The sequence below is a fragment of the Furipterus horrens genome, unplaced genomic scaffold (genome assembly GCF_987537825.1).
Source record: "Furipterus horrens unplaced genomic scaffold, mFurHor1.1.pri manual_scaffold_10, whole genome shotgun sequence".
Classification (NCBI taxonomy): Eukaryota; Metazoa; Chordata; class Mammalia; order Chiroptera; family Furipteridae; genus Furipterus; species Furipterus horrens.
Window position 1 is genome coordinate 36746057 of NW_028327180.1, and position 26320 is coordinate 36772376.

A 26320-nucleotide genomic window follows, 5' to 3' on the forward strand; every position below is an offset into this window, starting at 1 on the left:
GAAGTGGGGCTGGGATCGAGTGTCGGCCAGATGGCTGGACAGTCCAGGGAAGAATCCGGTGTCAGCAGAGCGGGTCCCCTGGGAGACGGTGGAGCTGGGCAGCTGGAGCCAGAGCAGGCCCCAGGGGAGCTGGAGCCACAAACACAACACCCACAGCCTTGTAGCAGGAGGGACTGGTGAGGTCATGGGCAGCATGGCCCCATTTCTACAGCTGGGGAAACTGAGGAGCAGCCCAAGATCTATAGCAACTTTGCCACTGGGTCTCGAAGTCTTTCTTCCTTTCTTTCTTCCCTTTCTTTCTTTCCTTTTTTCCTTCCTTCCTTCCTTCCTCCTTTCCTTCCTTCCTTCCTTCTTTCGTTCCTTTATCCAATAAGCATTTATGGAGCACCAACTGTGTACTAGGTTTTTTAGGTTGGTGGGGACATGACAGGACAGACAGGGAGCTGATGTTCTTGGGAGGAGAGAGAGAAAATAAACAGTAAGTTAATACATGAGCATAGTATGTGACAAGGTGTGAAATGTGCTGTAAAACACAGAGCAGGGTCAGGAGTCCAAGATAGCAATGAGAGGACCGCTGAGTGCTAGTTAGGGCAGGATGAGAGGTCATTGCATTGAGAAGAGAAGAGAAGGGGATAAGGGAACAGCCATGCAAAGGCTCTGGGGCAGGAGCAAGGAGGAAGTATAGTCCTCCAGAACAGCCACTACCTCCCAGAAGTCAACAGGAATTCACTCCAGCCCAACCAAGAGTTAATCTAAAGCAACATCTCTGCCTGCACCGAAGGCCACTGCTGTGTCAGACTGCAAGACAGGGCTCAGGGGAACCTAACCTGGCTGAACAGAATTCACTCCTGTCTCTTCCATGGTATCCTTGTTTGCAGTTGTATTGTCGGGGCCTTTGCACTCTAATTTTTTAACAACTTCATTGAGTTATAACTCATATGCTGTACAATTCACTCCACAATCTGATTTTTACTACATTCTGAAACTTTTAAAGTTTTTAATCAAAATGTTATAGTCTATGTAAAAGGTCATAAAAGAAGTCTTAAGTGCTTGTATTAGAAAAGAAGAAAGATCAAAGTTAAGGGTCAAAGGCTTCTTCCAGGTTCTAATCCCAGGTCAGCTTTCTGAGGGTACTGAAAATCCACAGTGGATCCCGCAGCTCAGAGAATAAAAGTCAAGCCCTCACTGTCACACAAGGCTCTCTTGAAAGCTCTGCCCTTGACCCCTCCCCTCAATCCTTGCTCACTCTGCTCCAGCCACTTCAGCTAACTTGTTATTCCTTGAGCCACTAAGACAGTTCCCACCTCAGAGCCTACACCTGCCCTCCCTCCATCTGGATGCCTTGGCCAATAAATGAGTCCACAGTCAGCTCCACCCTCAGTCACCTATGGGCCCCTAACATTGTATAAGCCATTTGATTTTTTTTCCAGAAGCAGAAGAAACTCTAGAGCTATGGACAGAACTGGGCACAGAGGAGGGAGATGACAGATGAATATCCCAGCCTCTCTCTCTCCACCCACCAGGCAGAGCCTCCCATTGACCAAGACTGGCCAGAAGTGCAAGTGCCTAGGGACCCCACCAATGAAGTCAGCCAGGCACAGGAAAGACAAATGTCCCTCTGGAGGTTGCTCCCTAAACCCCGCCCACCCCATAAACAGGCTACATCAGTGAGCCATGGAGTACAGACCACTGGAGACACTGGTTCCAGCCCAGACTTGGTCCCAACTGCCTCAGTTTCCCCACTGTGACTTGGGAAGGGATCAAGAGCTAACACAGAGAAGGCCCAGAGTGGAATGGCTGCCTGAGCCTGTGAAGAACACCTTTGAGGACCTCAGGGCCGGCCACCTCACCAGACGGAGATCAGCCCTCCTCCAGTCCACAGGTCCACCATTGATGGCACCACTTCTCTCTGTGACTCAGGTTCAGCTCAGAGCTCTTCCCCAGATGCCAAGTAAATGGCATGTAAATGAGCTGCTATTTCATTTAAAGCATATGCAAACAAGCCAGGCTTTTAATCCAGTCTGACTCACTGACAGAAGAGAGCAAATCAGAAAAAAAAAAGGGGGGAGGGGGGGAGCATGGATTGGCAGTGACAGTGTGAGGCTCCAGGAGAGGAACGTCACCACCCTGGGACTCAGGATCCTGAAGCGTCAATACAGTTGGTGTTCCCTAAATTATAGCCTTGTCCTAGTTACTAATTCAGCTAGTATTTATCTGTTTTTCCACTGTGTGCCAAGCACTGGCAGGTGCTAGGTAAACAGGTATGATCAAAACACATAAACTCCCTTCTTCACCTCTTGGTCCAGAGAGGCAAATAAGTGGGTTTCACATTACTTTAGAAGGCAAATACTGCCATGAAAAAAGACTAAGGGCAAGGAGGAGTTGGAGGTGCAAGGAGTTTGCAGTTTGAAATGGGGTGGTCAGGGGAAGCCTGACTGGGAAGGTGACATTGGAACAGAGACCTAAAGGAGGTGAGAAGGGAGCCAGGGTGAGGTCTGAAGAAAGAACATGCTAAGCAGAAGTCACAGCATATGCAAAGGCCATGAGATTGCACAGTGCCTGGCATGTTTAGGGAGAAGCAAGAAGGCCCACGTGGCTGAAGCGGGATGAGTGAGGGAGTGAGAGGAAGGAGGTAAGGACAAGGAGGTGACAGGGAAAGTTGTGCAGGGTCCCATGGGCGCGGGAGGTCTTGGGCTGTTTACCCTGAGGGACGTGGGAGCCATAGAGGGCGGTAGGCAGAGCAGGAACGTGCCCATTCGGTGCTCACTCTTGCCCTCTGGTGGCTACTTTGGGGAGGACAGGCTGTGGGGTCCGAAGGCCAATTCTGCTTCAGGGGCTCACGGGCGCCTTTTATTGGCTGCAGAGAAGAGGCCGTAGGAGGTGCTGGGAGACCACAGAGTGGAGGGGACTGCGCTGGTCCAGAAAGGATAAGTGGGGAAGATTGCGGGGAAGGATGCGGAGACAGGGAGTGGTGTGGTGATGAGGGGGTGGGAGCATGGGGGAGAATAGTGTGGAGGCATGGTGGGCTCCATCAGGTGGAGCTGGAGGATGGGGTGATAAACAGGTTGGTTCTGAGTGTATTTTTAAACTGGACCCCGTAGGTTTGTGATAGATTTGGTGTGGAGATTGAAGGAACTAGATGTGTTGAGGCCACCTCCAGGATTTGGGCAGGAGAACCTGGAGGATAAGCTGCTGTAAGGAGGAGGGGGAAGATGCTGAAGGCGCAAGTTTCAGAAGATCAAGAGTTCAGTTTTGAAATTGTGAGTTTGAGGCTCCGGTGGGAGGTGCATGTGGACACTGGTAGGCAGCCATCCATGTAGGAGGCTGGTTGTCTATGCTTCATAACAAAGTGACCCAAAAGCAGTGGTTTAAAACAATACATGCATTTATTATCTCACAGTTTTCAGGCCACAGAGCTGGGTTCTCTGCTCAGGCTGTCTTGATGGTGTTGGCCTGCACTGGACCTTATCAGGAGGCTGGACTGGGGAAGGGTCCACTCTCAGCTCCCCCAGATGTCACAGGGTTTATTTCCCTTTTGTTATAGAACTGAGGGCCCCCTTCTTGCTGGCTGTGAGTTGGAAGGCACTCTCAGCTTCTTGGCCATGTGGCCTTTTATCCCAAGTGAGGTGGGAGCCATGGAGGGTTTGGGGCAGATGCAGGGTGTGGTCTGGGATAAGAGGAAGGGAAGAGTCAAAATAGTTGTTAATTTCTTTGGTTGTTCATTATTTGTTTCTTCCATGCTCCTCCATATAACACACAGGCACACACATGCACAGGAAGAGGCAGAAGCTGTACCCTTTGTATCCTGAGGGTCCAGAACATTACTTGCCCATGGCAGGTTCACAGGAAGTACCTGTTGAAGAAAGGAAGGGGTGAAGTGGAGCTCTCATCAACGTTGTTGCTACTGTGGGTTCAAATTTTCATCACCCTTTTCTAAAAATCATTCAGGGCTGAAAGTGAGGACATACCCCAGGAGGTTGGGTTTATTGGATGATCTGTTGTATTCTGTCCCAGGTATATAGGATGTGGCAGGCCAGGTGTTCACAGGGGCTGCCACCCCATTTAGTGTCAGCTCACAGTTGATATGTCACTTCCCACCTCCCCGGTGCCTCGAAATTGTCCTTTGTCCAGTGGCCAGTCCCCTGACTCAGACTCACGTGCCTTTGTGGCAGCCTGCCCCTTTTTCCTTGGGGACTCTAACAAGGAAGCCTTGTTCTTCCCAGAGGACTAGAATGCAAAGAACCTGCCAGCCTACCCACCTCCCTCTATCCCAGAAAAAGCTGGCTCTTTATATGGGACCAAGCAGGTACCGGAGCAGTTCTGCTGGGTACCCTGCTGCATTTTACAGATGAGGACACTGAGGTTCAGAGGAAATAAAGGGCTCACATTCAGAAGACTGGGGCACTGGAGAGGGGTCCCAGCAGGATCTCCTGGAGCCCACAAAGTCCTACCCAACCAGGTCCTTTCTCTTCTCTGACATTAATCCATCCCTCTGGTGCATCTCCTTTGGCCCCCTTGCCTTCTTTTTTTTCTTTTTTTTTTTTTTTCCTTTTCTTTTTTCTTTTTTTCTAGAACAATAAACACCTTTATTATATGAGCTAAGATAGGAGGAAGGGGATTTTTTTTTTTCTTTTTGCCTTTCCAGGCCTCCTTGACTTTCCTCAGTTAGAACTCCAGCTCCTTGCCCTCTAGCACATGGCCACCTGTGTGGTTACCTTGGCCTGGTCTTGGAGCAATGCATGCAAGAGACTTGCCCTGCTGGAACTGCTCCTCGAGAAGACAGCTGATTTTGGCATTCTTTTTCCTCCCATCATATTTCTTCTGAATTTTCTTTGATCGTTTTTGTTTAAACTCTTCCTCCTCTGGAGTCAGCTTGGCCTCCTTCTTGTGGCTCAGGGTCACTGCATAGTGGGACTCATACCACTGTCGGTTCGGTGTGCTGGCAACAAGCACAATGCAGTTCTTTACTAGGATCTAGGAGAGGACCAGTGTGTTGTTGGATGCATTTGCAGACGTTATCAATAATCCTTGTTTTGTGTGTACAACTCTCAGAATTGCCCATGTCCAGCCTCAAGGCAAGGGACTTCTTTTGCCTCCCTGCACGCAGTCTGTGTGGTAACAGCAGGATGCCCCAGCTCATCTTTACACTTTTTGTGGTAAGGCTTTCTCTCATCCTGGTCTTGTGGCGCTTGTGGTAGTTGTCCCAAGAGATGCCCATGGCTCAGTATCCCCTGGAAAGAGGAGGCCTCCTTGGTTTTTAAAAACACACCAGGCAGCTCCAGCCTCAGGACCTTTGCACTCACTGTACCTTCTACCTGGTACATCCTTTCCTACACAGATGCTTGCTACTTCTCACCACTTCCTTCAAGTTTTTGCTTAAACCTCTCGGTCTGAACAGATCTTCCTCTGACCACCCAACTTGATGCTACAACTTACCCCAGCTCCAGACTGCCAGTCCCCCTTCCATCTTGCTTTGTCTGTGTCCAGTTTTGCACAGTGATGGACTGGAGTTCTCAGAGCTGTAAAATGTGCAGTTTTGTGAGCTGGTAGAAGTCCTATTGGTTGCTTGAAATCAGCTGTGATGGGAGTGTCAACACCACAAGAATCAGCATGCACTATAAAGCAGGGCTTTTTGCCCTGAAGAGCCAGTTGTTGGACATTTATAGGCACAGAGCTACCTGTTTATTATACTTAGTGTTTGTGGTCTCTGGTTACCCAGGACCCCATTAGAATCTAAGCTCCTGGGGCAGGGGTCTGCCCGCCTTGCTCTCTGCTGTCACCCTGGCACCTAGAACAATAATTGGTATCTAGCAGGCACTCAATAAATTTTTGTTGAATGAATGACCCTCCTCCCTAACAATTGCTCATACTCTGAAAGTAGGACCCTAGTGACAAAACCACCCCTCAGCATGCCCAAGTTTCTAATACCATTATTCCAGTCCCCAGAAACATCCTCTCACCCTTAAATAAAACAGTGGTGTTCTCTAGTACCCTGACCTTGGCCAGGCATTAAGACCCTAGATGCCTTAGCAACATGACTCCATCCAAGCAACACGAACTTATCATCATGATCCCAGCCCCATAGCAATTCGAGATGCCTGAGCAGCTCCCGGTGTTGTGATCCCTGCCCTGAGGGTGACAGAGCAGAAACACTATGGCCTTAGACTCCAGTCCCAGGAAGAAACCTCAGCACTTATTTATTGAGTGCCTTCTTCCGGTCTGAGTTAAGAGATGCAGGTCCATCTTGCCTTCCCTGTGACCTGCCCCAAGGCAAAAATGACTTGCCTCTGTCCCTGGTCCTAGACAATGCAATGCAGCCTAGAAACTGGGGGATGGGAAGTTGGTTTCAAGAAGTGCCAAATGCCCTGATGGGGTGGTTCTGTTGGTTGGAGCGTCCTCGGGTACACCAAAAGGTTGTGGCTTTGATCCTCCGTCAGGGCACATACCTAGGTGGCCGGTTCGAACCCCAGTCGGGGCCCATAAAGGAAGCAACCAATTTATGTTTCTCACATTGATGTCTCTCTCTCTCTCTCTCTCTCTCCCTCCTTTCCTCTGTCTCTCTAAATATCAATGAACATATCCTTGAGTCAGGATTTTTACAAAGTAAAAATTAAAAAAATATAAAAGCACGATGTCCAAACATTCGCACTAATACATGAATGGAAGGGAGGCACTGGGTATGTGCAGCTCTGGAAGCGGGCTTGAGGAGCAGCTCAAGTAAGGTCGCGCAGGTGTGCGGCACGTAAGTAGCCTAGAGGTGGAAGTGGAGAGTGCTAGAGAGGCCCTAAGGTGCGCGTGGCCTGCGGGGAAACGAAGCTCCAGGACGCAGACCCCATCACCACCACCCTCTCAGCATGCTGGGCGTTGTAGTCCGGCAGAGGCGAGGAGGGCGCAGGGGCTGCCGGGACTTGTGGGCGGAGACTGTGGGCGTGCCAGGAGACTGCGGCCGAATCCCGCTAGTGGTTGCAGACCATGCTCTGAACGAGATCATTGCCATGCGATCTGTGTGGCTTGGGGCTGCAGGATACGGGCTCCCCTACAGGAACGAACAGAGCCGGGGGGCAGCGGCCCGGGCAACGTGACCAGCGAGAAGAAGGAGCGGTTGAATATCAACGTTCCGATGACCAAGAAGATCGTCCCCAACACTAACGGTGCCGTGAATACCTGAGTCGCGGCCCGACCCCTGCCCCTGCCCCTGCCGGTCTGGGCCGGCCCATTCAGACCAGTTGGAACTCTTAAGCGTCGGCCTTGGAAGCTGAAATCTGGTCCCATTCCGTACCCAGGACTGCCAAACCCAGCCTTGTCCACCCAGACCCCTGCCCCAGACAGCCAAGCAAGGTCCTGCAACCCCAGTTCTCCACCCTCCGTGCAGATCCACCCCCAACAGACCTGGCTGCCAGGCGCCCATCCCGCCCAAGCCCCATGGCCCCACTCACGTTGCAGGTGCAGACACTAAGCCTGAAAGAAGCTCCTTGGACAGAAAACTTCCCCGAGAAGTTCTGGTCTGGGCGTTGACCGTGACACCCCAGCTTCATGCCTAATTCTCCCAAGTCCTCCACCAGCAGCGTCTTCCACTCAGGGTTTCCTAATCTCTGACATTCCCAGCACTGCTGGCATTGGAACCTGACTGTTCTCAGGGCTCTGTGTGGTGTCAAGCGGCACCTTTGGCCCCCATTCATTCACTTAATGCCAGAAGCACTCCCAATCATGACAACCACTGATGTCTCCAGGCATTGCCCAGTATCCTCCAGGGTGGGGTGTGGGCAGAATTATTCACAGGTGAGAATCACTGTCCTAACCTCCTAAAACAGCGGGTGTCCCCAGGTCTCAGCCTGAGGTGAGGTGGAGAGGGCACCTCACCATGTGATCAAGGAATGTTTCTAATCTGTGCTCCAGACAGGCAACAGGCCTAGGCTGGGGTCAGAGACCCTGCTCACCAGAAATGGAATTTGAACTGCACAGGTGACTTCAATTCTCCAGCAGCCTGGTTGAAGAACACAAAGAAATGGGTGGCATAAATAAAGTGAGTTTTATAAAGTATAAAATAAAATGTACTTTATTTAACCCAAGTTGACCCTGAGAAGAGTATACTACCAAGGACTCCTTGTGGTTTATTAGACCGAATTTCACAACCAGAGTCTAGCAGCCATCGTTTACAGAGGCCTCTCACCTAAGCTGCATATCAAAGAAAAGCCAGAGACGGGCCATCAGCCCCCTGCACTGTGCTCCTTGTCCATTGAATAATCTCTTATATGAGAACTCCTAGAATTGAAATTTGATCAGTAGAACTGAGATGTTACACATCCAATTGGTAACTTTATCTGCATCTTTATTGACCAATCAGAGAATTCCATTCCAACTACTCCAGACAGTGCTTTTTAGATCAATCAAACTGAAGATTTTGAATCCTCATTTACATGAGAACTGACCAGTCAGTTATGGGGCTAGAACTCTTGTTCATATAAGGTAGCTTCACCTCTGTCTCCAGGGAGGACACTTTTAGTTTCCATTGAGGACTATGTTTCCCTGCCCGAAGTTTTCCAACAACTGAGTTGTGTCTACTTTTAAGTTGAAATTTAAATTAAAAATTACATTTCAGATGATCACTACCTGAGAGTGGCTGGTGGCTCTGCCCTGGCCTAAGTTTGTTGTGTGACCTCCCTGGCTTGTCTCTGCTGGGGTCAATCATTCAGGCTACAGCCAGCTGGTTTGGGGCAGGAAATTGTACACAGCGGGCCCAAAGCTAGCTCTGGTGGTACTCATGCCAAATCCCTCAAATTGAATTAATCACCACCACCCGCTCTCTCCAAAATAGACTGCCTTTGGGCCATCCTTCCTCTTCTGTACCTGCTCCCAGAGCCCTGAGCTCCTTTTGTTAGGGCCAGAGACCCCATGTTGCCTACCTCCGAGTCAGGCCTGGCAAAACAGACTATGGCCAGTGGTCACAGTGTTCTCCAGAACTGTGGCCTGCAGTCATGCAGGACCTGAGCCACCACCTGTGCCGGAACAAAGAGGGTCTGCGTCACTGGCCATGCACCCAATCACAAAGTTCCCTATTAACAGAGGTGACTAAGGTACAGCCACCAGCATCCTGCTGAGAATGAATTACATCGCCATTGCCCCTTCTCCTCTCCCTTAATCATTTCCCAGAAACAAGGACCATAAGTGTCCTAACAGCCATCCCTAATCAGGAGACATTGTTCTTTTAAAAACACACATATCCCTGGACTCTAGAGCCAATCAGCAGGGTGACCCATCCGCCTGAGGGTTTGCTGCAAGCACTTAAAAATCCCTCTATCTCTTCCCTTGGTGCTGCAGTCCTCTGGGACTCAGCGCCTGCTTGAACATCCTTCAATAAAGGCTTTGAAGTGGTCCACCTGACCCCCTCCCTTCTTCCCTGCACAAACCTAACACCTTTCATCTTCCAACACAATCACCTGTCCCTGTGGCCTGACACACACAGGAAGCTTAGTGGGGGGTCCCTGAGCCATCCCCCAGTTCCGCAGCCAGGGCCCCATCAGCAAGGAGCTGCTGCTGAAGGACAGTATAGCCTGAGGTAGCCACACAGCCTGAGACCAAGGGTAGAGCTTATAAGAGCCCAACCCACCACTTCCTGCTCAGATCTCCCTGCTTCAGAGTGGTGGAGCCAGCACCCCCAAATCTGCTCTCAAAGCTGCCCCCCACACTCATCTGTCCATCTCCCTTGGTGTTGCTTGCCTGAGTCCCCCTCCCTGAGTTGGGGAGGAACTGCAGTCCCTGGGTAGGTTAGGCCCAGCTTCCAGGCCCTTCCAGCCAGCCTTCGCTCCCCTTGACACTTTTTTTTTTTTTTTGAGAGAGAGAGAGAGGAAGGGAAGGAGAAAGAGAGAGAGAGAAACATTGGTGTGCAGGAGACAGATTGACTGGGTTGCCTCTCACACGCCCCCAAGTGGGAATCTGGCCAGAAACCCAGGCATTTGACCTGACTGGGAATCCAACTGACGACCTTTCAGTTGGCAGGCCAATGCACAATCCACTGAACCACACCAGCCAGGACCCCTTGACACTCCTGATGACTTATATCTCAGGCCCCCAGATGGCCTGTGGGGCTGGGTACCATACAGACTTTGTTTTGCCAAACTTTGGTACAGCATCACAAACAGATTCATTAAGCAACATCGTCTTCACAGACATTCCGTGCTATTTATTCGGAGTCCTGACTCCCCAACTTGGTACCCTGGGTGTCACCCCTCCTGCCATGGCCCCTGTGCTTAGTTCAAGGCCCAGCAGGAGATTGAAGGCCTTATGGACTGGAACAGCCCTTCCACTCTAGAGCTTTCTGTGTGGTTATTTATTAAACAGACCTGCCCAGGCTTACATTGTCCCAAACCGCACCAAAATAGGGAGTGGCGCCAGGGGGCAGGACTTGGGCTGACATTTCAGGTCTGGGGTCCTCCAGCACCAGACCTGGGTGAAAGACGCAACAGAGGTCCCAAATGACCCAGCCCTGCTCTCACAGCTGCAGCCTACCCCCCAAAAAGAGCCTTGAGGCCCCCAACTGACCAGTGGTGCCAATGAGGGGAGCTAGCCCAGTCCAGCAGGAAGGGTTCCCTGAAGAGAACAGACACCTCCAGGGCTCCCTCTCCTGGACACCCTTCTTGGCCTGAGTCCCCTGCAGAGCCCCAGTGTTGTGGGGCAGTGGATGGGGAGGCCAGGATATTGGGTCTTGGAATGAGGGCTGGGACCCTCTGTGGGAAGAAGGCTTCCTGCCAAGGCCACTGAGGACTTCCTCTCTGGTGGGGACAATGCCGGGAAGGGGGATCTGAGGGCAGGCTCTGCAGGAAGCCCAGGCCAGGGATCGGGGGGAGCAGTACAGCAAGGACCTTAGCCCCAAACCAGGCGGCTTCCATGGAGTCAGTCTTTCAGATACAAGACCACGTATCCCAGGTGCAGGTATGAAATTGGTTCAGTCTCCAGCTACTGCTGGCCTCAGGCTCCTAGGGTTCTCTCCCTCACTCCTCCCTGGGGTTCACCTAGACTCTCTAGTCTCCTGCCCAATCCCTTTCTTCTCTCCCTTCTCAGCGTCCCAACTCCTCCCATCTCTCTCTCAACCCTCTTCTCCCCCTTCCCAGGTTTCACCTCTGCCCAGAACCTTCTTTATCTTTTCAGTCCACTGCTGCCCCAGCCACCCCAGCGATGTGAGTCTGAATGTGAAGATTTACCTGTCACACTCATACAGGTAGAACTCAGATCTGGGAGCTTGGAATGCGCAGCAGTGGGGGAGGCAGGGCCAGAGAATTGGGTTACGCCCTGCAAGGGACCTCAGTTGCCAGGGCAGCAGGAAGTGGGGTCAGGGGCTGGGAAGAGGCCCATTCACCAGGCCAGCTGCTCCCAGCCCGGGTTAAGAGCCCAGCTTCCCGAGAAGGGCCCACACCTCCGGGCTGGGGGAGACTGAAACTTGTAGTCCACCTTCCTGTGTGGCCTTTCCCGGCACTAGGGCAGAGGGGGGTTGGGACCAAGGAAGATAAACTTTGAGTTCACACACATGTACTTTCACCTCTTGAGACCTCAGTTTCCTTTTTATGCTTCCAGCCCCTCTGAGCCTCAGTTTACCCCTTCTCTCCCAGCCCTTCTTGGGCCCCAGTTTCTGCCTCTGACAAAAGTCTGAGGGAGACACAGACAGGCAGAGCAGTGGTGCTTAGAAATCCCATCTTCTGGCTGCCCCAGGGAAAGAGGCACAGGTTGCACCCTGAGGTTGGCTGGGGACAAACCAGGATACTTCAGTTCTTTTCTTCCTGTGCGCCTTCTGTGATAGGGTTTGGGATCAGTGAGGATCACGCAAACAAGATTCCCCCCAGAACAGGGGAAGTTACAGCTTCAGCTTCATGACCTCCTTAAAGGCCCTGAGGATTAAGTGAAATACAGGAAGGGGCTGTGAGAAGGTGGTTGGGGAGGACACTGAGGAGGCAAGGTTTGGGCATAGACTGAACAGAGTGAGGACACAGCCGTGCAAAGGTCCTGAGGCTGCCTGATGCCGCAGGGCTCAGACCTGCAAGGAATTGGGTTTATTCCTTTATGTCACCAGCAGACTTGGGGTGTCTATGTGTTCAGAAGAGTGTTTCTAAAACTGCTCTGCGTGCCAAGCGGTGACTGGCTGGGAAGGGCAGACAGGGGAAGGAGGACCAGGCTAAGGGGCACCGAGCATAGGATGGAGGATCTGGGTGTTGGGAAGATGAGGTTATCAGGTCTGGCTGATGACTGCTGTGGTGGGGACCCTGGCCATGCTCCCCTGTGGACCTCAGACCCAGGTTTCTGTGGAACAGAATATGGAGGCACCCCCACGCCAGGGGCTCCTGGGCTTCCACCAGCCTGCCCCTTGACAGAGGGAAGATATACTCAGCGGTAGGTCCTGATGTGTCCCAGGCGTGGATCTCAGCTCCATCACTCCAGGAGACCCCACCACCCCTGAAGGACCCTCTCCCTCAGGAGGTTCCATCGACAGAGACCCTCAGCCTCTGGGAGATCCCCCAGCACTGCACACAAGAGACCTGGAAGGCAGATGCTCTCCTCCAATCCTGAGCGCGCTGCTCAAGGCTGTGAAGGCTGGGGTTCGGCCTACCCAGCGCGCGTGGCCGGCGCGGACCCTGGGCTTTGTTTGGTGTTCCATTCACTTGACCTCGACAGTCACCCCTCTGGCCACATATTCCGATTTTCCCGTCTCTGAAAGTGAGCTCTGGAATCGCCGTTCCTTCCCGCCCCATCTGTTGTGACCTCGGCCCCGCCCTCCCATCTCTGGCCCCCAGTCCCTGCCTCTCTGTCGCCTCCAGGGTCGGGGGGGGGGGGGGTCAGGGCGGGAAACCCCCTCGGGAAATCCCCGAGGAGCAGCTGGAGGAGGGGGCGGAGAAGCAGGGTCGCGGGGCAGCGGGAAGGAGCCAGAGGCACCACTATTTAAGCCATTTCCCTCGAGGGCCGTGGACAGAGCAGGCGACCCAACATGGAACAGGCCCTAACCTTCCTGCTTCCTTTTTTCATGGGGCTACTCCAGCAAGGCCGCGGTGAGTAGGGGAGGGGGCCTAGGAAAGAGAAGGGAGCGGATGTGTAGGGGGTTCGACGAGGGACGTTCAGGGAGGGTGATGGGGGATCCTACAGAGGACAGTCTTGGAGGAGACAAGGCTGAGAGGTTTGGAGGCCGTGACAGAGAGGGAGCTCAAGACAGGGGTCTGAGGCTGGGGGCGCGAGTTGGGATAGGTGCAGGGCGGGGCTAAGAGCAACGTCTGCCCGCAGGTGGGCCCTTGGAGGTAGAGCCCAACCAGACAGTGGTGGCTGTAGCCCTGGGCGAATCAAGTCAGCTCACCTGCCGCCTGGCCTGCGCGGCAAGGGCCGCCTCGGTGCAGTGGCGGGGCCTAGACACCAGCCTGGGTGCAGTTCAATCGAGCGCCGGCAGCAGCGTCCTCTCCGTGCGCAACGCCTCGCTGTCGGCTGCGGGGACCCGCGTGTGTGTGGGTTCCTGCGGCAACCACACCTTCCAGCAGACCGTACAACTCCTGGTGTTTGGTGAGCCCTCACCCCTCCTCTTCTCGCCTTTACACAAGCAGGGCCCACCTAGCAGTCCTGCTTTAGCGCTGTCCCTATGCCACCTCTTCCCGGGAGTCTTCCCGGGTTGCCCACCCTAGCCCAGCTAAAAACCCGCTTCGCAGCTCCTGAGTTGGTTTGCCATACATTCTCGATATTTCCTCCCATCCAGGCCTCCCAGCCTTCACTCCCCCACCCCCAATCCACCCCAAACCTCCCATATCTGACCCCCCTGCCCTTTCTGCTCTGGACACCTCTCTAGCACCTTATATTCTAGCCATGCAGGTGCCACCGCTGGGTCTCCCCTGTCCCTATGCACCAGCAGTCCCCATTCCCTGCTTGGACCCACCCCATGCCCCCTCCTTGATCCTCTCAGCTCAGCCCACCCTCCTCCAACTCTCCTCACACAGCCTTCCCGAACCAGCTGACTGTCTCTCCAGTGGCCCTGGTGACCGGGAAATACCAGGAGTTGGCCTGCACTGCCCACAATGTCGCACCTGCCAATCCTGATGCCCTCTCCTTGTCCCTGCTTCTGGGTGACCAGAAACTGGAAGGGGTGCAGGTCCTGGGCCGGGATGAGGAGGAGGAGCCCCAGGAGGGCGAGGACCTGCTGTTCCGAGTGACAGAGCGCTGGCTACTGCCCCCCCTGGGAACAACTGCCCCACCCACCCTCCACTGCCAGGCGACCATGAGTCTGCCCGGCTTGAATCGGAGCCACCGCCAGCCTATTCAAGGTCAGTCTACAGGGTCCTAACTGCCCTGCACCTTAGTGTCGCCCCAGGAAGTGGGCAAAGTCATTCTACCCAGCTCCTATGAGCCTTGATGAGCAGTGTTCAGCTCCTCTGGAATCCTGGTTCTGCCCCTCACCTACTGGGTCCATCTACTGGCAGATGGGAAAATTGCATCCTATCTTTAGTCCGCCCTCTGGTGGCAGCCAGAGTGACACTTCTCAATCATTTATTCAACAGATTGATTGAGCACCTTACTTGTGCCACGCACCCTGTGCTCTGAGCAGCTCTGCCCTCTGCCTTGGTCCCTAGCTCCCACCCGCCCCCCCCTCAGTCTGTCGTCTTCACATCAGCCACCAGAGAGCACCTGTGAGCACCTGAATCAGGGCCTGCCCCACTTCTGCTCACAGCCCTCCAAGGCTCCAACCTCCATCCAAATAAAAACCCAGGTCGTCTCTGGGGCCCCAAGGTCCTGCACAACCTATTGCATCATGTCCCTGCCCTCACTTCCTCCTTCCCCTCTCCTCACTCACTGCTCCAGGCATACAGGCCTCCTTGCTGTTCTTCCAATAGGCACAGTCCAGCCTCGGGGCCTTTGTATGTGCTATGCCCTCCACTGGAAATGCTCTTCCCCCAGATAGTTCCATGACTCCCTCACTCCCCTCCCTCAGGTCACCTTCCCAATGAGGCTTCCCCTGGCCCCTCACCCCGACTCCTAACACATGTGCATGTTTACACATGCACACATGGGCTCTTTCTCTCCTGTTGACTGTTTCTTGACACCTTTTATCAATATCTGGCATCCTATATGTTCTCTTTATTTTTCCATTAATTACCTCCCCTGCTCTTGGCCACAAGATAGGAATGTTTGTCTTGTTCACGGTTGTGTTCCCAGTGGCTAAAACAGTGCCTGGAGTGTAGTAGATGTTGAATAGATACACTCTGAATAAGTGAATGACTAATATCATGGTATCCAGCACATAGCGGGTGTACAGTAAATACTTGCTGAATGATAACATTTAATGTGGGTCCTGGCACACAGCAGGTGCTCAATCTGTGTCAGATGCATCCTCCCCTCTCTCCACCTTCCTGTCCCATAACAAGAAAATCCAGTGCTCACTGACCCTATGCTCTGTGTGCATGTGTGGGCCTAGGTGGGGGCTCTCACCTCCTTTACGGTTGAGGAAAATGAGACAAGGAGATTCAGAAGTTTCCTTGGGGGTGAAGGGTGGTACAACAGACCAACCCAACTCCTACCCACTGGGATATGTTGCAGTTCACCCAAGGTTGGGGCTTGGAGCAATTCTGGTCCAACTCTGTGGTCCAGGTAGACAGGCAAGAAAGGGGACTGGAGCAGCAGGGAGAAAAATGGCTGCCTTCTTTTCCAGTTCTGCACAGCCTGACCTCCAGGGAGCCCCCCATCACAACCCCCTTGGAGACCACCCTGGAGCAGGACTCCACCCGCAGCCCCTGGAGTCCTGGCCCCAAGCCTGGGAACAGCTCCACCAGGCCTTGCCGCCCTGAGATCCACCAGTTGCCAGCACCAGGGGGTCTGGAGCTGCTGTGTGAAGCAGCCTGTGGCCCCAGCACAGCTGTTCACTGGACCCAGGCACCTGGTGATCTGGCAACTTATAAGATGTGGGAAGCCGGAGCCCAGGCTTGGCTGAGCGTGCTGTGGGCTGAATGCAACCCTGAGGGCTGGTTCCAGTGTCGCCTGGACCCAGGCGGCCAGACAGCCAGTCTGTACCTACTTCCAGAAATCTGTGAGTTTGAGGGGCTGGGAGGGCACTTGGGGAGGCTAGGAGGGAGGCAACATTGCATAAAGACCTTAGTGAAGGAGGTGCCCATGCCCAGCCTCAGTTTCCCCAACTGTCCAGTGGGCTTCCTTGACATGAAAAGATTACAGTTGCCTGGCATAGTGATGACTAAATTTCAGGGACTATGTATATTTCACAGAAGCTTTTGTAAACTCTGAACTTTACTGACTACAACAGCCTGTGGAATAAAAACAGAATACAGTCACTTAATTCATTTCAAATTTTCTAGTAGCTACATTCAGAAAAAAATAAAAGATAATATATTTTATTTAACCCGATATATCTTGAATATCATCATTTCAACATGCAATCTGTAAAAACGTATAAATGATATATTTTATGTTCTGGTGATGTGTATTGTACACTGACAGCAAGCACTTCACCCAGACAAGCTACATTTCAAGCACAGACATGCAAGTGGCCATTTCCCTGAACAGCCCACATCTAACTATAAGATCCTGCATACCTTTCAAAAGATTCACTCCAAAGTCCTTTGGATAATCCAGTGCTTTTTGTATGTTTTGAAAGACATTCTAAGCCAGCAATTTTCAACCAGTATACCACAATAATTTTTAAAACATGCAATACCTGACTAGGTATTAGATTGTCAAATTTTAAAAAATGACAACAGTTAATACAACAACAGCCATCTGATATGAATTAATCAAAACCATACCAATTTTTTGGATCGGCAAAAAAATATATTTTTTGGTGTGCTGCAGAATTTTAGTAATTAGTTTATGTGTGCCATGAGATAAAATATTTTGAAAATTGCTGTTCTAAACCATTAAGACCTTTGTTAAATTTTAGGGAACTTGGTAAATTTCAAAGCTCTGCTGAACTTCTTCCCACAACCTCCAAAGAAATATTCAGGCTCCTGACACTTCTCTCTCTAGGCTCTCCACAAACGTCCGAAGCCCTGTGGATCGGCAGCTTGGTGCTGGGGCTGCTCCTCCTGGTGTTCCTCACCTATCACCTGTGGAAACGCTGCCAGCCTGCCAGCTGACCACCAGGCCCACCAGTGCCTCTGAAGTGGCCTGCCTTTCCTTCAACTCAATTGTGACTGGAGGATGTTTGCAGGGTTCTGGACAGAATGAGGGCTGAGAGAGGGTCCTTCACCCTGATCACCAGCACATCCTGGCTCTCCACCTGGCTGAGTTTCCCCTTGTGGGACCCCTGGGGAGCTGCTCCTAACTGGAGAATAAAGAGCATCTGGTCTGACCTCCCTGGCTTAAGTTGTGGTACGGGGACCCGGGGCTCTGCCCTGGGCAACTTACTGGAGAGACATAATGGACAGACACCCCAGCCCCACTGGCGCAGAGCAGGGGGAGTATACACTCTGCCGGGGAAGGGAGAATACAAATGCTCTGCCTTTCCCTGGTTGCAGGAACCCTGGAGTTTCAGGAATAACTAAGGAGTCACCAAAAGAAATAGAGAATGTATTTGGGGGGACATTGTGGGCAAACATAGAAGAGAGGTAGCTTATTAAGGGAGCTAAGGAGGGGACAGAGCAGAAACAGGCTAGAAATGAGATCAGTAGATGCCAGGGGCTACAGCCTGTGGGCTCTGGGGAGAGCTGAGAGTGCTAGGGGATGCAGTGTGAGAAAGATCCCTCGGGTGGTGAGGAAAGGTAACAGCTTAGGACGGGGAACTGGGGACCGTGGGTGGTCTACTCATTCCTCGAACACGCACAGGGGACTAGGGACGGTGGAAGCCCAGAGCAGATCCTCAACGGAGCCTGGTGGGTGGTTGGGGCGCGCGAGGGGTCCCCACGAGGTGAGCTATAAACTCGGACTAAGACTGGGTTAGGGTGAAGGCCAGGCTGAGCCCAAAGTCTCAAAGACGAAAATCAGATAAATGGGATGGAGCGGCGTTGAGTCCTTGAATTCGGGGGATCCATCCCTCTCTCCAGCGCAGCTTGGCATCTCTGGTATCCGACCAGACTCGTTACTAGGGAACCACGATAAGAAAGGACTCGCCCACAGCAAGATGGCAAGCAATCCAGCTTCATGCCAGAAGCCAAGCCCTTCCTTGGGAGCCATTTTGAAGCCTGGCAAAGTTTAGGTTCCAGGCTTAAGCCAAAAAAGCCAACCAGTATACGTAAAGAGTAAACTGGAGGGAAGATGCCAAATAGAACCTAAAGGGAAGAGTGGCCTGCACTAATTATTTTCCCAAGTCTCCCTGAGAAATCCGGCGTCCTCGGCCCTTAACCAAGATGACCGCTAGGAGGCGCAAGCGCACTATGGAATATAGCAGGGCTCCCAGTCCCGCTGCCCTCAGCGAAGATGGCGGCAGTGGAGAAGCGTCGGCCGCCCGTAGTTCCGGCGGCCAGTTTCACGGACAGCGGTCGGCCGTCGGCGTCCCGGGCAGCAGCAGCAACGGCCGAGAGCGAAGAGGATTTCCTGAGGCAGGTCGGCGTGACAAAGATGCTGCGCGCGGCCCTGCTGAAGGTACTGGAGGCACGGCCCGAGGAGCCGATCTCCTTCCTGGCGCACTACTTCGAGAACATGGGCATGAGTACGCCTGCAAACGGCGGCTCCGGGGAACCCCCAGGCCAACTCCTGCTGCAGCAGCAGCGCCTGGGCCGTGCGCTGTGGCACCTTCGCCTGGCTCACCACTCCCAAAGGTGCGGGACTGGGCCGGGCCTGGGCGGGTAGGGACCCCAACCGGACTTCAATTCCCAGCGTGCTCCGCGCGTCCCCGCGCTCCCGGACCCGGCGCTTGAGCGCGTGGCATTCTGGGAACTGTAGTCCCCAGTGCCTCCGTGGCGCGGGGTGGACCGGGACCGCGATGGCCCAGAGGTTCCCTGCGTATCCTGGCGGTTACATCCGTACTATGCGCCGGCGTCCATGCTCCTGCCGGCTTCGTTTTTCGTGAAGCCTTTTTGAAAATCATGGAGCCCAGAGAGTACTTAGCCCAATGTCGCAGAGCAAGTCCTGCGAGCCTGGTTCCTCCTAGCTGGCTCGTTACAATTATAGCATCCCCTTCCATTCAGCCAGAAAATGAGTATTTTATGGGGGTGTGGAGACAGCAATCCAGTCACTCAAGGCACCTATCCTAGAGAGAGGCTCCCAGTGTTCAGGAGGGTTGTCCAGAAGAGCCCCGCGGGTTGCACAGAGAATGGTGGTGCCTCAGGTGCACCAGCCTGGAGACTGTACAGGTGCAGTGTGGGGCGCACAGCCTTCTCACAGCTGAAGCATGACGGGATGGAGGGAGTGGTGTCTGCCCACGCCCCACGAGTCCTTCCTTCCCCACAGTTGTGAGCCCATGGAAAGTGGTTGAGGAATATGTGTTGAAGTCATGGTCTGCATCAGGTGGATTGGAGAGAAGCAGCATCAACCAGACTAAGCCACTGACTGGATGTAGGTGGGCTGGATCTTGGCTAGGGGCATCCCCAGAGGAGAGCCTGAGACAAACATTCATGTAGGGGTGATTTTGTAAGGGGGTGCTCCCACGAGACCACAGGAAGGGGTGGAAGCCAACAGGGGAGCCTTTCACCCTGAATCCCAGAGTATTCCCAGGTGCTTCTGGGTAGACTTCCCAAGAGAGTAACAAGTGCAGGCCACGAGAAGAAAAGTACAGAGATGCTGGGGAAGGAGTACAGCTGTGGGAGGGGTGTGGAGGTTGGGCATCCAAACAGAGCAGTCACATCACCACCACAGAAAGAAAGGGAACAAGATGACAGCCAGACAAGGGAGCAGTGGAGTGCCTAGGGGCTGGGACCACCCCTGAGATGGGGACCTGGGAAGAGGAACATGTTGGTGGGACATGCTATGAATGCCAAGCTGATGGGTCTGCTGGGGCCAGGGTGGAAAGGGAGTGTGCAGGACAGTCCCAGATGAGTCCATGGGGCTGTCTACTGAGATAGAAGGTCATTGGTTTGGGGGAAGTTCCCACCCAGAGTCACTTGGGGACTTATAAGTCAGGGGGCTGGGAGAACCTTACAACACGAAAGTAGACAGGTAGGTCTGCAACTGAGATGTGTGACTGGGACAAGAGATCAATGGGAGGGGTTGTGAAGGCCTGAGAAGAGCCCAGGACCCAGCTCTGAGTAGCTGCAGCCTTGGAAAACCCACAAAAAACATGTGAAGGCAGACTAGACATGAAGGAGGGAACTAGAAGAGAGTGGCACCCCAGGACCTCTTCCAAGGAGAAAGAGTGGTCATTGGCAGGGCCACCATGTACAAGTCAAGCAATGCACAAGCCACTTGTCCCATAGATATCACAGACAAGAACATTTGTATGAAGCCTTTTTGCAGAGTTTTTTCCTAATTCACACAAAGACATCCTGTGGGCTGGCAGCAGCCCAGTGTTCAATGGCCCAGTAGATGGTGGCTGAGGAGCGTTGAATTTAGGGTCAACAGGAAACTTAGTTTCTTGTGGCTGCTCTAACAAATTACCACAAATTTAGTGGCTGAAAACAACAGAAAAAATATCCTCCCAGTTCTGGAGGCCAGAAGTCTGAAATCAAGGTATGGCAGGGCTGAGCTCCCTCTGGAAGTTCTAAGGGAGGGTTCTTCCTGCCTCTCCTGGATCCTGGGTGTCTCCAGGCTTGTGGAAGCATCACTCTAGCCTCTGCCTTATCGTCACATGGCCACCTCCTCTGTGTCTCTGTCCTCTCTTCTCTTCTAAGAATATTTGGCATTGGATTTAGAGCCACCTCACCATATTTCCAGATCCTGAACTATTTACATATCAAAGATTCTATTTCCAGACAAGGCCACACCCACAGGTTCCAGGTGGACATGCATTTTGTAGGGACATTAGTCACTGTGCTGTTATAGGCAGTTGAGAGCAGCCAGGGCACAGAGTGCATAGCGGGTGTTGGTTACAGATACATTTCCCCAGAGACAAGTGAGTGGTAAATGCAGGAGGACCTTAACCATGCCTGATGGTTCAGGAGCAGAAACCTGGCCAGGCCAGTTCCAGGTGTGGGAGGCAGGTGCTTCAAGGTTTGGCAGCTTTGCCTGACACTGCAATGTTGACCATGTTAACAAGAAAGATTTGGGGAGAACTCAACCTAAACTTGTGCCAGTGTCTCAAGAAGTCAGAATTGCTGGCCTGCAGGAGTGGTAATAGCTGCAGCTGCATCCCATTGCACCCCCACCATCACCCTGCCCTCTTCTGGGCTCAAGACCCTGTGTGTCATTTGCACTTGTAAGGGCTGCATGACTACAAAGGGACAGAGCCAGAGTCAGATTCAGACCCAGGCAGTGTGGCTCCAAGGCCTCCTTCTAAGCCACCACATTGCTAATAGTAACAGCAAGAATGCCATCCCCCACAGGTCCCTGTGACCTGGCAAAACATACAAAAGGCACCAACAGGTCTAGGCCAAGGCTTCTCCTCTCATATCACCTCTGGGGGCTGTCGTGGTCACTGTGGGGTCCTGAGCACCATCGCTGGCCCTCATCCCCTCAATGCCTGGAGCATCCTCAGTGTGACAACTACAAATGTTCCTAGATATTATACAGTGTGCCCTGGGGGCAGAATCACCCTGATGAGAACCCCTGGTTTAAAGTGAGAAGTCTCTCGTCTCTTTTTGGAGACATGCCATATTCTTTTTTTGTTTTAACAGATGCTCACTTATTTCACAAACTGCTGACAGGAATAGAGTAAGTGCCCAGTCCCAATTCACAGATAGGGAACTGAGGTCCAGAGTCCCACCATAGAGCCAAGATAGAGCCCAGGCCACCAAGTCCAAAGCAGGCTGCCTTCTTGCCTCCCCCACCCCACCCCACCCCCCGCATGATTCAGCAAATGGCATGGGTGCCCCTTGTGGCTGGGAACCACTGGGTTTGTACTCAGGAGGGGCAGTTATGAGACCTTTGCCTAGAGGTTGGGTCTAACTTGGTTTTTTGCCCAATCCTTGTCATAGCTCTGATCTCACTTAGCTGGGCTGTAGTTATCCCTTTGTGAGTCTAAGATAAACGATGTCTGGATAGCCCAGCTGAAATGTAGACCAGATTATAGCAAATGACAAGCATGCATGGGGTCCCTCCCACATGCCAGCACAATCTTGAGAACTTGGCACAAAATCTACCATTCTGTCATCATGAGACTCTTGAGTTGAGGCACAGGAATTATGACCCTTGTTCTCCAGATGAGGAAAATGAGAGATAGTGGCTAGGACTTGAGCACAGGTCTGAGTTGGGGTCAAGAACACAGGTGTGCACGTAGAAGGTGCCCATTGAACACCTGGGAATCCAACAAGCACCCAGATATTTGCTCCCCTGGTGGGCCAACCAAGTTCCTGGAAGAGAGGCTTCAGGGGTCAGTTGGGTGGTTCGTGGGCTATTTATGTACAAGTCAGGGTGAGCTATGCTCCACCAAAAGAAGAAACCCCTGAAACCTCAGTGGCCTCAACACAACCGAAGTTGCGTTGTTTCACACCATGGGGCTCTTGTGAGCTTATACATCATGGCAGTGGCGAGTGGACCATGGGGAATGGTGCTTTGGCTCTGAAAACTTCCATCAGGCGTGGCCAGCCTGCACATCACTCCCATTCACGTTTCAGTGGCTGAAGCAAGTCATGGCTCAGTCGGGGTGGAGAGTTGGACAGTGTAGTGGAGACCAGCCTTCAAGATGTCCCTGAGACCCTCACCACTTGCTTATGCTTGTCTCCCACGTCCACAGGGCCAACCTGTGTCAACACTAGGTGTCACAGATGTGACAGAGAGCAACTTCTTCCTCGGAGCATGTGCTCTGGGGGAATAGCCACCTTGTGTGTGGGTGTTTTAAGCCATCCCATAGGGATTCCCAGGGCCAGGAGCCCAGGCCTCCTGACTGAGCCAGCATGTGAAACACCTCCACTATCGAGCCTTCAGAAGACCATGGCCACAGCTGGCATCCTAACCTCAACCTCACAAGAGAACAGGCCAGAACCCCCCAACTAAGCTGCTCCCAAGTTCCTGCCACACAGAAACCTCAGCATAACTGTTACTGCTATTTTGGGCCACAGAGTTTGGGGTTAGTTGTTACGCAGCAATGGGTAGCTGACATGGGCACTCAACCACAGTTACACCAGGTCTTTCCAACTTCCTTCCCGTAGTGAAAGGACTTAATAAAAGCTCCTACAAAGGATTATTACGTGGTAACAGTTGCAATAATGAGAACAAGTATTTTTGAGCACGAGGCTGCATCTGGCACTAATCTCAGTGCTTTCCTGGATGGTCTCACACTGCAAAGGGCCCAATAAATAGGAAGACAGAGACATTTATAGCCAGATGGGTGCAAACTGGATCGCATCTGGGAGAGAGACCTCCCAGGCTACTGCCATTTTGCCTCTGGGCCTCAGTTTCCTCTAACAATGCTTTAACTCACATAGCTCATTGGATCAGCACACCTATCCATAAGCCTTGCGCTGGGCAGCAGAGATGACCATAGTGTCCAAGTTTACTGGGCACCTGCTGTGTGCTGGCCAGCATTTGCTGGGCACCTGCTGCATGCTGCCCAGCATTTATTGGGCTCCCACTGCCTACTGGCCAGTATTAACTGGGCATCCACTGCACACTGACCAATAGAAAGGTGAAGTGATGTGCCCAAGTCACACATGAAATAAGAGTGGAGCTGCATTGTGAACCTTCCCTCACCATGGAGCTGAGAGCTCCCAGAAAGGATGAATATGAGGCCTAGGGTCATCCCCTTCCTGGCATCCTTGATCCGACCATCAGCCTGCCCTGGACCTCACTTCCCAATTGTGACCATGGAACTAGTAACAAACCACCAACCACACTAGTGCAGGGCCGCAGGCCAGGTACTGGGCTGTCAACCTGAGGAGGAGAGTGAGGTACCAGGTAAGTTAACTAGCCACCCAGTCTCACCCTACATTCCACACACTTAACCAGTGCTCTCCTACTCTGCTTGTGAAGCTCACAGCATGGCCTGGGCACATAGTAGGGCCTCAAGTTCCTCATTGGGCAAGGAACCATACCCACCTCACAGCTGAGAGCAGGGTTGGCAGACTTCTGTAAAGGTAGCAAGACTGTCAGCTTTGCAGGTCAATATCTGTTGTGACCATTGGACTCAGCCATTACAGCAAGAAAGCTGCCACAAACTACGTGTCAGTGGATTGACATAGCTGTGTGCCAATAAAACTTTATTTACAGAAACAAGCAGTGGGCTGGATTTGACCTGTGGCTTAGTTTGCTGACTCTTGGCCAGTGGGATTCTTGGGGGAATGGAATGAGTCAACCCATGTTAAATGGATAGGCACAGTGTTTGGCCAAGAATGACTACCTTTTAAGTGCAAATATTATTGTAGGGGGCAGTTGTAAGATCCCACAGGGCAGATGCCTATCTGCTGATTCAGTAGACATTTATTGAGCAGCTGCTGTGGACCAGGCACTGGGGCTGTACAGTAACTGACAGATAAACCCTGATGTGGACTCCTGGACATTCGGATGGTAAAGACATAAACTCATGAGCACACCATGTAGTGAGTCTAAAAGTGGTAACTGCTGCAAAGAAAAATAGAGAAGGAAAGGGTTAGGGAATGGAGGGCCCCACCAGAAAGGTGACTCAGGTAACCATGGGGAGAGCTGGGGGAAGGGCATTCCAGGGGGAGGTCACAGCCTGAGCAAGGACCCTGAGAGTGGACCCAGCCTGGCATGTTCAAAAAAGAGCTAAGGGGACAGGAGACGGGCTAGGTGGGTAGGCATGGGGGCCAAGGGCTCTGCTGAGATAGCCCAACACCCCTGTCTACCTGCAGGACAGCCTTCAACAACAACGTTGGTGTGGCCTATGAGTGCCTGAGTGCCAGTGGGCGCAAGAAGAAGCCGGGGCTGGACGGGCGTACCTACAGTGACCTGCTCAAGCGCATCTGCCAAGATGGGGAGGCCCCAGAGGAGGTCGTGGCACCCCTGCTGCGCAAGATCCAGTGCCGGGACCATGAGGCCGTGCCCCTGGATGTTTTCCGCACTGGCATGCTCACCTGCTTTGTGCTGCTGGAGTTTGTGGCACGGGCCAGTGCCCTCTACCAGCTGTTGGAGGACCCAACCCTGGCAGTTGCTGACCGCCGCATGGGCCAGGCTGTGCTGGACACCCTGGAGGGGGCCCTGCAGGCCAGCAATGGTGCCACCACTTCCACCCACTATCTGGAGGCCGGTTCACTCCTGGGGCCTGACAACCTGGCACTGGCCATGGACCGTGCCCTGGTGGCTCGGCGGCCCAGTTCCCCTATGACCCGGGAGGAGTTCTTGGAGAAGGCTGCTGCCCTGTTCATTGCCAAAGTCAAGCCAGTGGGCTGAGCCCCCCCCCCCCTCACCTCTCACCTGTCTCCTCCACCCAGACAGCTGGGGATGCTTCAAGGCCTGGCTCACCTGCTCCTGGGCAGAACATGGGTCTGGGACCAGAACTGGTGTTACTGCATGCAGGGGGTGGCATGATACTCCAGCCCCCTTCAGGGGGGAGGCCAAGGCCCTCTGGAAGTGGTCACCCCTCCCCACACACCTGCAAAGGCCCCTCTCAGCAGTAATAAAGCCTGTGTCTGAGGAAGATCTGATGTGTGTGTGTGCTCCCCACGCCCCAGCTCTGTGCTGCAGAAATGCTTCTCCACTCCAGTGAACGCCAGCCAACCCCAACAGGTGCACCATTGCCCATAGGCCAGGTTTGCCACCTGAAAACGCCAGAGTACACCTGGCTGCAGCTTTATGGGAGCAGAGGGCAATGGAGGCATCTGGTGAGGTGCCCTGGACCCAAGAGGCCCTGCCCTAGGGCTCTGGGCCTGCACAGCAAACTGCTCTGTAAGATGAAGACATGGTCCCCAGCCCTGCTCTCTATACATGCCCCACCAAGTAGTTCCTGGGCCTCAGTCACCAGCTGTCAGATGAAGAGGTCAACGACAGGTACTAGAGGCAGTGATGGCGGAAACAGCTAACACGTTCAAGGTCTGCAACATCCTATCTGACTTCTCACCATGGCCCTATAAGGTAAGTCACTACCCTCACTTGACAAATGGGGAAACCCTGCAGGACAATCAGGTGCTGTGGCCAGAAAACAGGCAGACAGAAATCCTAGACATCCACCATCGCAGGTCTCAGAGCTTGAGGAGCAGGCTTTCCTGAGGGATGAGGCCCCATGTGGGACCAGCCCCGGGAGAGAGAGGGGCAAAAACGTGGTGCCTTCCTTTACATTTCCAGTACTCCCTAGGGATGTGGGGTGTACATAAGGAGAGACCTTGGGAAACCTCTCTGGGGAAATAGTGATTATTTATTGATGAGCTGGCACATG

General features: G+C 53.0%; 2 protein-coding genes and 1 long non-coding RNA gene across 4 annotated transcripts; 2 read left to right on the plus strand and 1 right to left on the minus strand.

Annotated features, from left to right (window-relative positions):
- Positions 1-3367: 3367 nt before the first annotated feature.
- On the minus strand, positions 3368-8985 carry LOC149999523 (uncharacterized). The gene is made up of 3 exons (XR_016513420.1): positions 8904-8985; positions 7437-7984; positions 3368-3853 (listed from the first exon to the last, which is right to left on the minus strand). It is a non-coding gene; the product is annotated as an uncharacterized LOC149999523 (long non-coding RNA).
- Positions 8986-12889: 3904 nt separating this feature from the next.
- MADCAM1 (mucosal vascular addressin cell adhesion molecule 1) lies at positions 12890-17160 on the plus strand. Of its 2 annotated transcripts, none has more exons than XM_090289080.1 (5): positions 12890-13031; positions 13261-13530; positions 13989-14282; positions 15665-16039; positions 16990-17160. In XM_090289080.1, exons 1-5 carry the CDS (start codon positions 12971-12973, stop codon positions 17097-17099), a joined length of 1110 nt encoding a protein of 369 aa, XP_090145206.1. In that variant the 5' UTR covers positions 12890-12970; the 3' UTR covers positions 17100-17160. The 2 variants fall into 2 exon arrangements, with proteins under 2 accessions (XP_090145206.1, XP_090145205.1); XM_090289079.1 differs by having other exon boundaries at positions 12891-13031; positions 13959-14282.
- A 1179-nt stretch (positions 17161-18339) lies between these two features.
- Positions 18340-25587, plus strand: TPGS1 (tubulin polyglutamylase complex subunit 1). Its single transcript, XM_090289083.1, has 2 exons — positions 18340-18719; positions 24801-25587. Exons 1-2 carry the CDS (start codon positions 18379-18381, stop codon positions 25336-25338), a joined length of 879 nt encoding a protein of 292 aa, XP_090145209.1. The 5' UTR covers positions 18340-18378; the 3' UTR covers positions 25339-25587.
- The last annotated feature ends 733 nt before the right edge of the window (positions 25588-26320 follow it).